The sequence below is a fragment of the Sorex fumeus genome, unplaced genomic scaffold (genome assembly GCF_029834395.1).
Source record: "Sorex fumeus unplaced genomic scaffold, SorFum_2.1 ptg000007l, whole genome shotgun sequence".
NCBI classification, from domain to species: Eukaryota; Metazoa; Chordata; class Mammalia; order Eulipotyphla; family Soricidae; genus Sorex; species Sorex fumeus.
The window spans coordinates 19708932-19724474 of NW_026606064.1; the positions used below are offsets into that span (position 1 = coordinate 19708932).

A 15543-nucleotide genomic window follows, 5' to 3' on the forward strand; every position below is an offset into this window, starting at 1 on the left:
CAGCGGTCATCTCCAAATCTCATTTCATGTCCAGCCCATCTGATTTTCAATGCCTTGGCAAACGAGACAGCATCTGTAATTCTTGATTGTCGATGGAGGTAGAAACTCCAGATTCTTTCTCTTATTTGAGTGAAGCATGATACTCCAAGCATAGCTCTTTCAGTTCTTCTTTGGGAGACCCGAATAGTGTTCTCATCCTGTTTTGGTAGGACCCAGATCTCTGAGGCATATGTTAATGCAGGAAGAACAGTGGAATCGAAGAGATGTGGCAGAGCTGGAGGTTCTTTATCCTCTTAGCTATTTTGTCGACGCTTTTGAAGGTGTTCCACACTGCTCTCTTCCTCCTGCGCAACTCAAGTGCAAGGTGATTCGTCGTGTTGACTTCTCAACCTAGATACACATAACTGTTGCATTCGGAGATGTTCCTCCCATTGAGAGCGAATGAAATGTCAGGAACAAGACAGTTTCTCATAAACATTGTCTTCATGAGATTCAGCTGGAGTCCGACCTTTCCACACTCACACTTGAAGTTGGCCAGCATTTGTGCTATTTGTCTGATGTTTGGTGCTATTAGAACAATGTCATCAGCAAAGCAGAGGTGTAGGTGCCGACCATCTATCTTCACTCCCATTCCTTCCCATTCCAGTCGTCACATGATGTTCTCAAGGATGGCACTGAAGAGTTTCGGTGAAATGGTATCACCTTGCTGAACCCCTCTTTTGACATGAATGATCACCTCCCTATAGAATGGTGAGATGCTGGTAGTGAATCCGCAATACATCTCATGGAGGATCCTGATGTATTGAGTTTGAACGCCCTGTTTGGCTAGGGCTTTGATGACCGCTTCAGTCTCAGCAAAATCAAAGGCCTTCTTTAAATCAATGAACGTTAGACAAAGCAGCATCTTGAACTCCCGAGAAACCTCAATGAGCTTGATTATCGTGTGGATATGGTCGATTGTGCTGAATCCTTTTCGGAAACCGGCTTACTCGCATAGTTGTCCTTCATCTAGTGTTCTGCCAATCTTATTCAGGATGACTTGAGTGAACAGCTTATAGATGACAGACAACTGGCAGAACGGGCGATAGTTGCCAATGTCGTGAATGTCTCCCTTCTTGTACAGTAGAATAGTCCTGCTGGTTTTCCACAGGACCTTGCATTTTCACAGATAGTGTGTGAAGAGCCGAGCCAGTGTACTGATGAGTACTGATGGCAAGTTCTTCAGGTGTTCAGGTCTGACCTTGTCTGGGCTGAGTGCTGTTCACTTCTTTACCAATGAAATGACATGTCGGATTTCAGAAGGGAGAACGTTGGGAATGACATATTCATCCTGCAGAAGTTGGTATGTGGGCAGGTGGACATGGCTATCGAAGAGATCCATCCAAGTAGAAGTCATGGAAAACTCCATTGCCCTTCTGGAAGATGTGATAGATCCATCAAGACATTGGAGGGCAGTCATCTTGGTCTTGTAGTTGGCGAAGGACAGGCAGGCGTTGAGAATGCTTTTCCACTTCTGCCAGCACTGCTGCTCTTCTCTCTTTGAGGTCTTCCTTCATCGCTTCTCTGCACTGCTTTGCGAGCTCGGACGTTGCTAGTGGTTGCCTGAGGCTTGCACCAAGCCACGTTGGCAAATGGGCTCAAGAGTTTTTGAAGACAGGTGTCTTTTTGTGGCTATCTATCTCTCGGCAGCATTCTTTGTGCAATCATGGAGGTGCTGAACCATTCGATCGTATTCCTTGTCAATGTTATCAATGACGGCATGTTGCCGCAATAGTGCCAAAGAGCTCCCAGTTAGTGGTCATTCTGGGAGTTCTCTTCTTAAACTTTGCAGCCCTTTCTCCCCACTCTGTGAAGTACAATTCTGCACAAAGGAGATGGTGGACTGATCCCATTTGGAATTTTGGGACAACAGCTACATCAGTCAAGCAACACCGTCGATTGAATATGATGTGGTCATTTTTGTTGTGGAACTGTCCACCGGGAGACTCCCATGTCCAACGTTTAGATTCAGCCTTCTGGAATTGTGAGTTAACATGGATGGTCTTAGTCGACATGATGAACTCAGACGGTCTCTCAACCTGTTTGTTCCATTCTAGGCCATGGGTCCCAATGTGGAGTTCTTTGGCTGATCTTCTCAGTCCTATCTTGTCATTAAAATCACCAAAAATGATCTTGTAGAAAGTGTGGTCTTCTTTATAGAACTTCTCTAGCTCCATGTAGAACTTCTCAATTTCTCCTTCATCATGATTGGATGTTGGTGCATAGACAACAAAGACAGAAACTGCGGGCCACATCTATTTAAGTGTAATCGTCCAATTCGGGTTGTTAGGCATTTGAATGAATCAATATTTATGACCAAGTTCGTGTTGACAAGGACACCGACACCACTGACGCCTCTTTTGTCGCATGTTCTGAGGAATAGTTCTTCTCCAGTGTCAAAAACAGCATGATGTGATTGATGCCTCCTCGTCTCGGTCAGACCATTGATGTTGTACTTGATGTTTCGCGCTTGCACCATCAGGTCCTTGATGGATGCATCTTATGCCAGCGTACATGCATTGAAAGTACAGTCATTTTTGTCCTTCTTCGTATTGGCAGACTACTTCAGCTCTGAAATTTTATCAGCCTCTCTTTCCTCATCCTTCTTTTTTTTTTACATTTCTTTTTTTTTACATTTCTTTTTATTTTTTAAAAATTTTTATTAGTGAAACACCATGAGGTACAGTTGTAGACCTACAAATCTCTGCACTTGGGTTTCAATTATACAATGATCAAATACCCATCCCTCCACCAGTGCCCATTTTCCACCACCACGGGCCCCAGTATCCCACCCTGCCTCTGTGGCAGGGTATTCCCTTTTGTTCTCTCTCTCCTTTTGGGTATTGTGGTTTGCAAAAGAGGCATTGAATGGCAATCATGTTTGGTCTATAGTCTACTTTCAGCATGCTTCCCCCATCCTGGGAGGATCCTCCCAACACCCTTTATAAGGTGCTCCCTTCTCTATCTGAGCTCCCTTTTTCCCTAGCATGTGTGGCTGGCCTCCAAGTCATGGAGCAAAACTCCTGGTACTAATCTTGGCCACTCTTGGGTGTTTGTCTCCTTTTTGGTTACTTTATGTTCCCCAGATGAATGTATTCTTTCTATGTCTATCCCTCTCTTTCTGACTCATTTCACTTAGCATGATACTTTCCATGTAGTACTACTTGTATGTAAATTTCATGATTTCATCTTTTCTAACAGCTACATAGTACTCCATTGTGTAGATGTGCCAAAGTTTCTTTAACCAGTCATCTGTTCTTGGGCATTCAGGTTTCTTCCAGTTTTGAGCTATTGTAAAGAGTGCTGCAATGAACAAACAAGTGCAGATGTCACTTCGACTATACTTTTTTTACCTCTCTGGGATATATTCCCAGGAGTGGTATTGCTGGGTCAAATGGGAGCTCAATTTCTAATTTTTTGAGAATCGTCCATACTGTTTTCCAAAAGGGCTAAACCAGTAGACATTCCTACCAGCAATGAAGGAGAGTCCCTTTCTCACCACATCTGCGCCAGCATTGGCTGCTTTTGTTCTTTTGGATGTGGGCCAGTCTCTGTGGTGTGAGATGATATCCCATTGTTCTTTTGATTTGCATCTCCCTGATGATTAATGATGTAGAGCATTTTCTCACGTGCCTTTTAGCCATTCGTATTTCTTCTTTGAGAAAGTTTCTGTTCATTTCGTCGCCCCATTTTTTTGATGGGATTGGATGTTTTCTTCTTGTGGAGTACAACCAGTGCTTTGTATATCCTTGATATCAACCCCTTATCAGTTGGGTACTGGCTGAATATCCTTTCCCATTCTGTAGACTTTGTATTTTGGTCACTGTTTTTTTTTTTGAGGTGCAGAAGCTTTTTAGTTTAAGATAGTCCCATTGTACATATCAGTTTTAATGCAATGATGACTTCGCCATTTTTTTCTGATTATTTCACTATATCACTCTTCTTTCAAAATTAGACAAAGATGGAAATGCTTAAAATATACAAATAAAAATAAAGAATTTGAATACTTGACTTCAGCAAATAATTATATAAAATATATAAATGAATATAGGGGAAAAATTGACAAAGTTATTTTAAAAACTGGCAACACAATAATGAGGAATGATAGAGAAAACATTATTTTTGGTCAGGTAAATATAAACCTAAAATGCCCATACCTGGACAAGAGATAATGCAAAGGGCTTGGGGTCATGCTTTGCAAGCAAAAGTCTGGATTTGATCTCTGGAACCACATATAAAACCCCATAAACACTGCCAAAAGAAACCTCCAAACACTGCGCCAAGAGTAGGCACTGAGCACCACTGGGTGTGGCTCAAGATAAAACAAAACGAAAACACCTATCAATTCCCACAAAAGTAAGTATTTATTATTTAAAACTGAAAATATTCATTATAATGCTGTAAAAGACAGGAAAAAATAAAAATAAACTAAATAATGACATAGAGGTTAAATCTGTACTATCGAGGGGCTCTCTGGCTACTTGTTAAGACAAGTTGCTTCAGTCATGGTCCCAGAGACTCAGAAACAAATAGCGGAACCCAGTGGCTTTTGGCAGAAATGCGTCCGGTCGCCACATTAGATTACCAACCCAGGGCCTCCCCAGGTGTGAAAAGGTGCCCATTCACCACCTGTTCCCCCTGGCGGCTTGAGGTCCTCCATTTTCCAGAGGCCGATGGACAGCCAAGTAGGAACCTGCAGTGATGAGACAAATGAGGCATCATGAGATAGGGGTGGGGCCGGCCCTTTCCTCTCCCACCCCAATGAGACCCCAAGTTGCTAGCCATGAATGGGCCCTCTGGCTACTCAACAAGTGGCTTAAGTCATGATCTCAGAGACTCAGAAACAAATCTCAGAAGCCAGTGGCTTTGGGCAGAAATCCCTCCAGATTTAATTATTAAGATTTCAGAATTCCAAAACTGCACATCTGTGGACATCATATGCTATTCATAGTCAGTAATAGAAAACAAATTGTCTAATGTTGCCTTTTTTGGCACATGTGAGTACTGGGGTAAAATTCCAAATAATAATGGTGGGTCTGATGTCAAAATACTGAATGTAATCAAAGTAGAGAGTAATGTGGAAATCATCTGTAATACAGGTGGGGGAGGGTTTGGGGTAGGGAGTATACTGGAGGTTTTGGTGGTGGAAAATGTGCACTGGTGAAGGGACAGGTGTTTCATTATTGTATGACCAAGACTTAAACGCAAAAGCTTTGTAACTGTTCTCACAGTGATTCAATAAATAAATTTATAAAAAATAAATAAATCTGTACTACTGAGTCAGAATTAGAACATTTACAAAGAATTTTTAGAAATATAAAAACAATTTAATACAATGTTAAGGAAAAATTCATACGAGGTAATGGAGGAGTGAACTAATTTTGATGCACTAATTATTGTACAATATCACTTAATCACTTAATCACTTAATCCCCGTTATTCATCGATTTATTTGAGCGGGTGCCAGTAACGTCTCCATTCATCCCGGTTGCGTGCTAGCGTAGCCCAATGGTATCTGTTCGTTTTAGGAACATGTAGATCCTCAAACCGATCATTTAGGGTCTTGACGAAGAAGTCTGACCATCTTATAGGTGGGCGTCCACGTGATCTTTTGATGTCTCGTGGAATCCAATCAGTAATGGCTCTAGTCCAGCAGTTGTCTGTAAACCTCATTACGTGTCCAGCCCATCTGATTTTTGACACCTTGGCAAATGAGACAGCGTCCCTGATTCTTGAGCGTTGACGAAGATCAGAACTCCGGATTCTATCTCTCATTTGAGTGAATCGTGATATTCCAAGCATAGTTCTTTCGATTCCTCTTTGAGAGACCCGAATAGTGTTCTCATCCTGTTTTCGTAGGGTCCAGGTCTCTGAGGCATATGTTAATGCAGGAAGAATAGTGGAATCAAAGAGATGTGCTCGTAGCTGGAGGTTCTTTGTCCTTTTAGTTATTTCTTCAATGCTCTTGAAGGCATTCCAAGCCGCTCTCTTCCTCCTGCACAACTCAGGTGCCAGGTCATTCATCATGTTGATTTCTCGACCTAGGTATATATAACTGTTGCATTCGGAGATGGTGGTTCCGTTGAGAGCGAATGGAGCGTCAGGAACAAGGCTGTTTCTCATAAACATTGTCTTCGCAAGATTCAGCTGTAGTCCGACCTTTCCACATTCACGGTCAAAGTCGTTCAGCATTTGTGCCGCTTGGTTGATGTTTGGTGTTATTAGAACGATGTCATCAGCAAAGCGGAGGTGGTGTAGTTGCCGACCATCTATCTTCACTCCCATGTTTTCCCATTCCAGCCGTCGCATGATGTTCTCGAGGGTGGCACTGAAGAGTTTTGGTGAAATGGTATCACCCTGCCGAACCCCTCTCTTGATATGGATGATTACTTCTTTGTAGAATGGTGAGATCTTGGTAGTGAATCCGCAATAGAGCTCACGAAGGATCCTGATGTATTGAGTTTGTACGCCCTGATTGGCTAGGGCTTCTATGACCGCTTCTGTCTCAACAGAATCAAAGGCCTTCTTTAAATCAATGAACGTTAGACAGAGTGGCATCTTGAACTCCCGAGATACCTCAATGAGCTTGGTTACTGTGTGGATATGGTCGATGGTACTGAATCCTTTTCGGAATCCAGCTTGTTCACATGGTTGTCCTTCATCTAGTGTTCTGCTAATCCTATTCAGGATGACTCGAGTGAATAGTTTGTAGATGACAGACAATAGGCAGATTGGGCGATAGTTGCCAATGTCGTGGATGTCTCCTTTCTTGTATAGTAGTACAGTCTTGCTGGTTTTCCATTGGGATGGAACCTTGCATTCAGACAGGTAGCGTGTGAAGAGTCGAGCCAATGTATTGATGAGTACTGATGGTAAGTTCTTCAGGTGTTCAGGTCTGATCTTGTCTGGGCCAGGTGCTCTTTGTTTCTTTACCAACGAGATGGCATGTTGGATTTCGGAAGGGAGAACATTGGGAACGACATATCCATCATGTGGTATGTGGTATGTGGGCAAGTGGATGTGGCTATTAAAGAGATCTGAGTAGAAGTCATGAATAATCTTCTCCATTGCCCTTCTGGAAGATGTGATAGATCCATCATGATGTCGGAGGGCAGTCATCTTGGTTTTGTAGTTGGTGAAGGACAGGCGGGCATTACGAATGTTTTTCCCAGCTTCTGCTGCATCTACCAGTACTGCTGCTCTCCTGTTTTTGAGGTCATCCTTGATGGCTTCTCTGCACTGTTTTGCCAGTTCGGACGTTTGCTTGTGGTTGCCTGAGGCACGTGCCAAGCCACGTTGGCGAATAAGTTCAAGAGTGTTCGAAGAAAGACGGTTTTTTGTGGTTATCTCTCTCTTGGCATTCCTTGCACAATCATGGAGGTGCTGAATCATTCGATCGTATTCCTCATCAATGTTGTCGACGACGGCATCTTCCCATGTTGCCGCAACAGAGCCAAAGAGTTCCCAGTTGGTGGTTGTTCTGGGAGTCCTCTTCTTAAACCTTGCATTCTTTTCTCCTCGTTGTGTGAGGTAGAATTTTGCACGAAGAAGACAGTGGTCTGATCCCGTTTGGAATTTTGGGACAACAGCAACATCGGTTAGGCAAAACCGCCGATTGAATATGATGTGGTCTATTTCATTGTGGAACCGTCCATTGGGAGACTCCCATGTCCAACGTTTAGATTCAGCCTTTTGGAATTGCGAGTTACCATGGAAGATTTTGGTTGACATGATGAACTCAGACAGTCTGTCACCCTGTTTGTTCCATTCCAGGCCATGGGTTCCGATGTGGAGTTCATCGACTGATCTTCTTGGTCCTATCTTGGCATTAAAATCACCGACAATGATCTTGTAGAAGGTGTGATCTTCTTTATAGAATTTCTCCAGCTCCATGTAGAATTTCTCAGTTTCTCTTTCACCATAACTGGATGTTGGTGCATAGACAACAAAGATAGAAACTGCCGGTAGTGAGCCACATTTATTCAAGTGTAATCGTCCGATTCGGGTTGTTAGGCATTCAAATGAATCAATGCTCGTGACTAAGTTTGTGTTGACAAGGATACCAACACCACCGACGCCTCTTTTATCACATGTTCCAAGGAACAGTTCTTCTCCAGTGTCGAAAACAGCATGATGGAATTGATGTCTTCTCGTTTCGGTCAGACCAATGATGTCGTACTTGATCTTTCGTGCTTGTACCATAAGGTCTTCAATGGATGCAGCAGATGCCAGGGTACGAGCATTAAAAGTACAGACAATCATTTTTGTTTTTCTGCGTTTTGGTAGCCTATGTCTGCCTTGGTGTTTTATCAGCCTCTCCTTCCATATCCTTCTCGACTCTGCATATTCAGGGTTAGGGAAATGAGATCCATTTATTACTGGATTTGGCATATCAATTTGGTCTATTTGGCATAGACCACGGATAGCTTGCCAGGCTCTGGCAATTGTACAATATAAGCGTGTCAAATCACCATATTATAAACTTAGAATCATAGATGTTATGCATCAACATCTCAAATAAACCTGGAAAAAGATGAAATCCCATAATGCATACGCACACAAAAGAGACTACAAAACTTAATCATAACTATCAATTTAGCATATGTGTTTACTTTCTGTTGTCTATAAAATTTAAGCTTTCCAAAATAATTAAGAAAGCAATTAAGGCCAAAGAGATAGTACAGTGGGTAGGGCCTTTGTCTTGCATGTGATTGACCCAGGTTTAATCCTTGAGACACAAATGGTCACAAAAGCCCTGCCAGGAGAGATCTCTTAGTGCAGAGTCAGGAGAGAGCCCTAAGCACCACTGCGTATGGTCCAAAAACAAACAAAACAAAACAATAAAAGCAATTTAAAAAAACTAGTTATAAATCTGAAGAGGAGAAAGACAATGATTTTTAACCTACAGAACAGAAATTAAGATTTCTCCCTTATCCTGTGTTCTATAAGGTGATCCAAAATGACTTATTTAAAACACCTCTGCGGGGATGGTTGGGCCACAGTGATGCTTGAGGATCATTCCTGGCTTAATGGTACTCAAACAACTATATGTGGTTATGTGGTTCCAGGGTTTGAACCTAGGTCAGCTGCATTCAAGGCAAGCATCTTATCTTCTATACTATGTCTCTAGCCCCTAAAACACTTTTAAAAATGTTTAAGGAAACACTGAAATACATGAACTCATTCAAATAGAAGCTCTGTGATTGATTCTACTTGGCCTAATCAAATCCATTACTTTCCCTTGTTTCTTTTCTATTACCTTTTTATTGCAGGTGTTGTGTATCTTGTCTTTGAGGTCACTGATTGGAGTTTAGCTTAATACATTCTACAGATGTGCTATTGTATTCTTTAGGTCCTTTTTTTTTCTATTTGAATGAGTTCTTTTGATTATTATTTAATCAGCGTTCTCAAGTTAACTGATCCTTCTTCAACTATTTTTGTTGTTTTTACCATAGATTATTAAACACCAAGTGGGTTGTTACTGTGAAGTCCTTTTTGTCAGTTTGAAAAGATCTGAAGTAAGGGCCAGAGCAATAGTACAGCAGATATGGCACTTGCTTTGCACATGGCTGACCATGATTCAATACCTAGCATCTCATATGATCCCTGGAGCACTCAAGAGATCCCTGAGGACAGAACCAGGATAATCACTGAACACAGCCATGTGTGGCAAAAAAAAAAGCCCAATAAAACAAAATTATAGATCTGAATAGTCAAAAACACTGAAAAATAAGCAACAGGAAGATATCAAATCACTTACCTTGAAACTATACTATAGAGCTATAGTGATCAAAACTGCATGGTATTGGGCTAAGGAAGATTCACTGTCCAATGGGTCAGAATATAATATTCAAGGACAATGTCCCACATAAATTGCCAGCTATTTTTTGACAAAGGAGCTGAGAGCATAAAATGGAGTAAAGACAGTCTCTTCAATAAATGATGCTGGCAACACCAGATAAACACATGTAAAAAAATCAGTATTTCATACCTGGATCAGTATTTCACACCTCATACAAAAAATTCAATTGAATCAAAGACCTTGAGATCAGACCAAAATCTATAAAATACCCTAAGGAAAATATAGACAGCATGTCCAAATCTGGACCTCAAAGTGTCTTCAATGATACAACACCATTGTCAAAGGTGATCAAATAAAAAATAAACAAATAGGACCATATCAAATTAAAAAGTTTCTGCATGGCAAAAGAAACACAGGCTAAAAATAAAAGACAGCTGGGGTTGGAGCAATAGCACAGAGGGTAGGGCGTTTGCCTTGCACGGGGTTGACACGGGTTTGATTCCCAGCATCCCATATGGTCCCCCAAGCACCATCAGGAGTAATCCCTGAGTGCAGAGCTAGGAGTAACTCCTGAGTATTGCCGGGTGTGACCCCAAAAGCAAAAATAAATAAATAAATATAAATGACAGCTAACTGAATGGGAGAAAATATTTGCAGTAAATACAACAGATAAAGGTTAATATCCAGAATATATGAAGGAGTCACAAAAATCAAGAACCCAAAAATTCCAAAAATCCATCAAAATAGGAGAATTAGGAAATGAATGGGGTCCTCTCTGAGGAAGTCCAAAGGATGGTCAACAGGTGCATGAACAATGCTTATCATCACTTATTACTAGGGAGGTCAAATCAAGACAACAATGAGACACCATCTCATACAAGCGAGAATGGCACATATCAAAAATGCTGGGAACTATCTGGGTTGGCAAAGATGTGGTGAGAAAGGAACTCACATTCACTGCTGAGTGGAATGTTTTCTGGTTCAAACCATATGGAAGCAGTATGGAAGATTCTTAGTAAACCTAAAATTGAACTGCCGCTGGTATGACCCAGCAATTTCACTTGCATAACTATTCCCAGGACATAAAAATTGTTCAAAAGGATGTATGTACCATTATTGATTGCAGCACTCAGTAAAATAGCCAAGATTTGGAATCAACCTAGCTGCCCAACAACAGATAACAACAGATAAGAAGATCATGAAGATGTGATATATACACAATGGAATACTACACAAATGTAAAGAATAATGAAATCGTGCAATTTGCTGCAATGTGGATGGAATTGGAAGACATTGTATTCAATGAAATAAGCCAGAAAACAGATAAACACAGGATGATGTCAGATATATGTGGTATTTAGAATAATTGGGTAAGGAAATACAATGGTTGAAGGGGAGGGATGACTAGATCACCCCTGGCCCCAGATTATAAGGAGGGGAGGGAAAGAAATGAGTGGTAGTGGTAGTGGTGGGGAGAGAAAAGAGTCAGATGAAAATCTAAGGGGATTCAGGTACATTAGTGGTATTAAGGAATGACAGAGCTAAATGTCCAAACCACAGAGTAAAAAGCACTAAAATCATGAGACCCAAACTTTAACAACTAAACATAAAATGGTGTCTTTCAAGATGGCAGGCTTGAGGTATGGGATTAGGAGAGGGAACTTGGGGACACTGGTGAAGGAAAGTTGACATTGTCAGCAGGATCAGTGCTAGAACACTGTATGTATAAAACCCAACTATGAACAACTTCATAAATCACAGTGCTTTAATAAAATAAAATGAAAAAAATAAAATAAAGGTTACAAAGAGCTGTCTTGAATACCTAGAGACCTATTTATCACATATTTTCTTAACTCCTGGGAGGGCAAAATGGAAAGAACAAGTGTTACTATTACATTCACATACTGATAAAATCTAATCAAGAACTCTGGATAAGTGAAATTAGTATCCAACTGTTTCTTACCTTTCCTGTCAAAATCACCCAAACAATAGTAACTCCTAAAGTAGACCTTAGCTTGTTTATCGTCTAGTTTGCTCTTATCAAGGCTCTCCTGACCAAGGTAAGAATGACAGTTAAGGCTGAACTCAGAGAGAGCAGCAGACCTGAAAAGTCCATAAAGATGCCTGTATGTCTTTTACTTATCCTGAACTGGTAGGAATAATACACTTGACCAGAATTTTCACAACACTTCTATGACACTTAATGAATTGAAGTGTGTTTAAAATTTTTTTCTTTTTATTTTGGGTTTTCAGGCCATACCCTGAAGTGCTCAGGACTTAATCCTGGCTCTGCACTCAGGGATAACTCCTGGCAAGGTTGAGGGACCATATGGGGTGCTGGGGATCCAACACAAGTTGTCTGCATGCAAAGCAAGTATCCTACATTCTGTAAAATTTCTCTTGCTCGACCTTTCTTTTAAATGAACAGATTCAAAATGTATAAATGGATTCTAAATGTATAAATAGAAGTAAGTATCTGGGAAAATACTCATGACCCTTTTTATTAGTGTTACCAAAAACAAACAAATTAATAATATCAATAAGTAACTAACATTTATAAAGTAATTCAATTTTACAATTAAACCTTTATATTTCATTCACATTGTCCTTTATGATCCTTCAATGACCAAGTTCATATACTTCACTTAATCTAACAATTACATATCCAATTTATGTAGCTGGCACCATGTAAAAATCAGCTCAAGGTACTTTTTCATTATAAACAGAATTGGTCAAAAAATTTTAATTGTGGCCTGCTTATTGCTCTAATTGCTGACTTAATCAACCCAGTTCTCATAGCTAAGTTTTATTTTACAATTTGGGATATGTATTTCCCTCTTCTCTGGCTATAATTTCTGATTTTTGTCCCTCCTTAACTGTGATTAGTGTTGCTTTCAAAGATTCCACTCCTCTAAGTCAAAATGGATAAATATTTTTCCATTCTGCTGCTGAGTACAGAAGCCAGCCAATACTCCCACACAGGTTTACACACCAGGCTAAATACACACTTGTCTATGCTCTTAATTATTCATGCTTATGGACTACATTTATAGGGCATTTCCAGAGTTAGTTGTCAGTTCCTTCCTATTCTTCTTACTACCAATAATTGTAGGCATTCTCTTTTACCTCTGCCTTTGGCTCAGCTGCTTTATTAGAGGTATTTTGTTGTTCCTTGACTTTGGCCATCTGGGTCATCAGCCTATTCATGTGAGATTGAATGTCAGCCAGGATCTCAGTAACATGAGCTGTGGCCATTGCTTCCTGTATGTCCACTAGATGAAGAGTCCTCTGCTCCTCAGTAGCAACTATTTTCTGAACTTTGTTAAATTCCTGCTGTATAAATACCTTCATCTGGTCTCGAGACACCTGTGGAATGCAGAAAAACAAGAGTTGAAGAGACAAAGAACTAGAAGGGTAAATAAAAAAGTTACTTAAGTGCTAGGCAAATATGGTCAAAATACAAACAAATGATAGTTCCTATCTGAGCCTGATTTTTTCAAAAATCCTCAAAAATGTTTCTCTGATACTGTTGAATTTAATATTTTGCTTCTTTTATTCCTTAGGAAGTTATTTCTTATCTTCATTTTTGCTTTTCCTTTTGATTATAGTCAGCAAAACAAAGTTACTTTTAAAATACTAACAGATGAATTTACATCATTAAAAAATGAAATTATCCTTCTGTATCTATCCTATAATAGTAATTACTATTCTCTGAGGAGGAAAATAATTAACAGTTTGGTATTACTACTTTTAGACATTTATGAATAGTTTTATATATAAAGTGCATATACAATAAGTTAATTCATATAAACAGATCACAGTGAATATTTAATCCTATGTCTTATTTTTCTACCTAACATATGAGAGTACATACAGATCAACTTCATTTTTTATTATTTTTATTATTTGTATGAATGGATATGAATATATGTGGACTAGTATAATCTTTAAATATCTCTCCTTTTTTTGTTCTTGGATCATGCCTATTAGTTCTCAGGGATTGCTTCCCTGGCAGTACTTGGTGAACCATGTGGTGCTGGGGATCATATCTGGGCTCCAACATGCAAAGCATATCCCGTCCTCTGAGCCATCTCCCTGCCACTGAATATTTCCCTTGTTAACATAAAAATAGAACATTTCCATTTTTTATTACAAACTATAGTGAACATCCTTGGATATACCTCTTAATACCCTTATTATTAGCAAGTAATTTCTTTAGAGACTTTTGAATTCACTGAATCGATTTATATATATAAACATATATATATATATATACACACACACACACTATAAAAATTACACTTCTATAATAATATGTGAAGGAAAACATTTCCATACACCTTTGTCAATACTCAATAACACACATTCTAAAAATACTGATTGGTAATGGCAAACTAACTTCAGAAAAGAGATGCACTAATTACACTTCTATAATAATATGTGAAGGAAAACATTTCCATACACCTTTGTCAATACTCAATAACACACATTCTAAAAATACTGATTGGTAATGGCAAACTAACCTCAGAAAAGAGATGTACTAATTACACTGCTATAATAATATGTGAAGGAAAACATTTCCACACACCTTTATCAATGCTCAATAATATCAAGACTTAAATATTTACCCTAAAGGCTTAAAATATATTACTGTTTAACATTGCAACAACAAATAGCCAAATAAAATATGACTAACATATTTCATTGGGGTATCAGAGAAGCCAACAAGAGAGAAACTACTGAAATAGCAACTTTTAAACTCTGATTCTTCTTAGTAACTGCACGTACTAATTTTCCTCATATCTGCATTTATTTTACGAGTATTTTTAGGCAACTTTGCATACTGGGTAGCTGAGGTAAATAACAGGAAAGGGGGGAGAGTAAACAAAGGGAGAAAAGTCAACGGTGAATTTTAGAGCTAAAAGAGAAGATAGTTTTCATCAGCAAGCCCTTTCCTTTGAAAAATAAACAGAACCAGCTACAAACTTAGAGATGATTCAGAATACTATAACCTTGCTAGCCCTAATCTGGTCAGAGGGGAGGTCACACTGGAAAACCTAAGAAAGGAGACTCAGGAAGGGGATGACTGAAAGAGAATGGAAGATAAGGCCATTTCTAACAAAGCTCTTAAAAACTGAAAAATCTTGGTACTTAAGCAGATTCTATAACACTGCCATAAATAGGTTAACACAAAATAACATTATTTTATACTCTATATCTATATTTTATAAGCAAAGTTTATATATGCCTGTGAGCAAATGACTAATGTCCTCAGGAAGGCATTTACTCTGCAGGTACTCTCACCGAGCTAAAAAAGGAAAGCGGGAGTGTTAAATGTTATTAATGTCCCTGGCAAATTCTATGCCAGATTGAGAATTGTACTTTGTGTTTACTCTAAAATTCCTTTTGTTTCTAGTGTGTATATTTCCAGGCTTTTATGCATCCTGTTGATCATTTCTCACTGAATTTCTACACCTTGAAATAAAATGTTAAGATCTTTAGAGACATAGCCTTTTCTCTTAGATTCTAAATCTAGGAAGTTTTGTTAAGACATGAACTTTTCTAAATACCTAAGAATCTACCTTAGCAGTTTCAAGTGACTGAAAATCAAAGAGAATAATAAAAAGTGACTTGCAATCTGTTTTAAACCTTAATACATGCGTGGTAGGAAGCTGACTTCACAGTCAAAAAAGGTGTGTACC

General features: G+C 39.3%; 1 protein-coding gene across 1 annotated transcript in view; it reads right to left on the reverse strand.

The window, feature by feature from the left end:
* The window catches only part of TRIM44 (tripartite motif containing 44), an 83891-nt gene that overhangs the window by 8064 nt on the left and 60284 nt on the right, over positions 1 to 15543 (reverse strand). The window contains exon 3 of the mRNA XM_056135455.1: positions 12968 to 13207. Coding sequence (XP_055991430.1) covers positions 12968 to 13207 — 240 coding nt within the window. The remainder of the gene's footprint in view (positions 1 to 12967; positions 13208 to 15543) is intronic.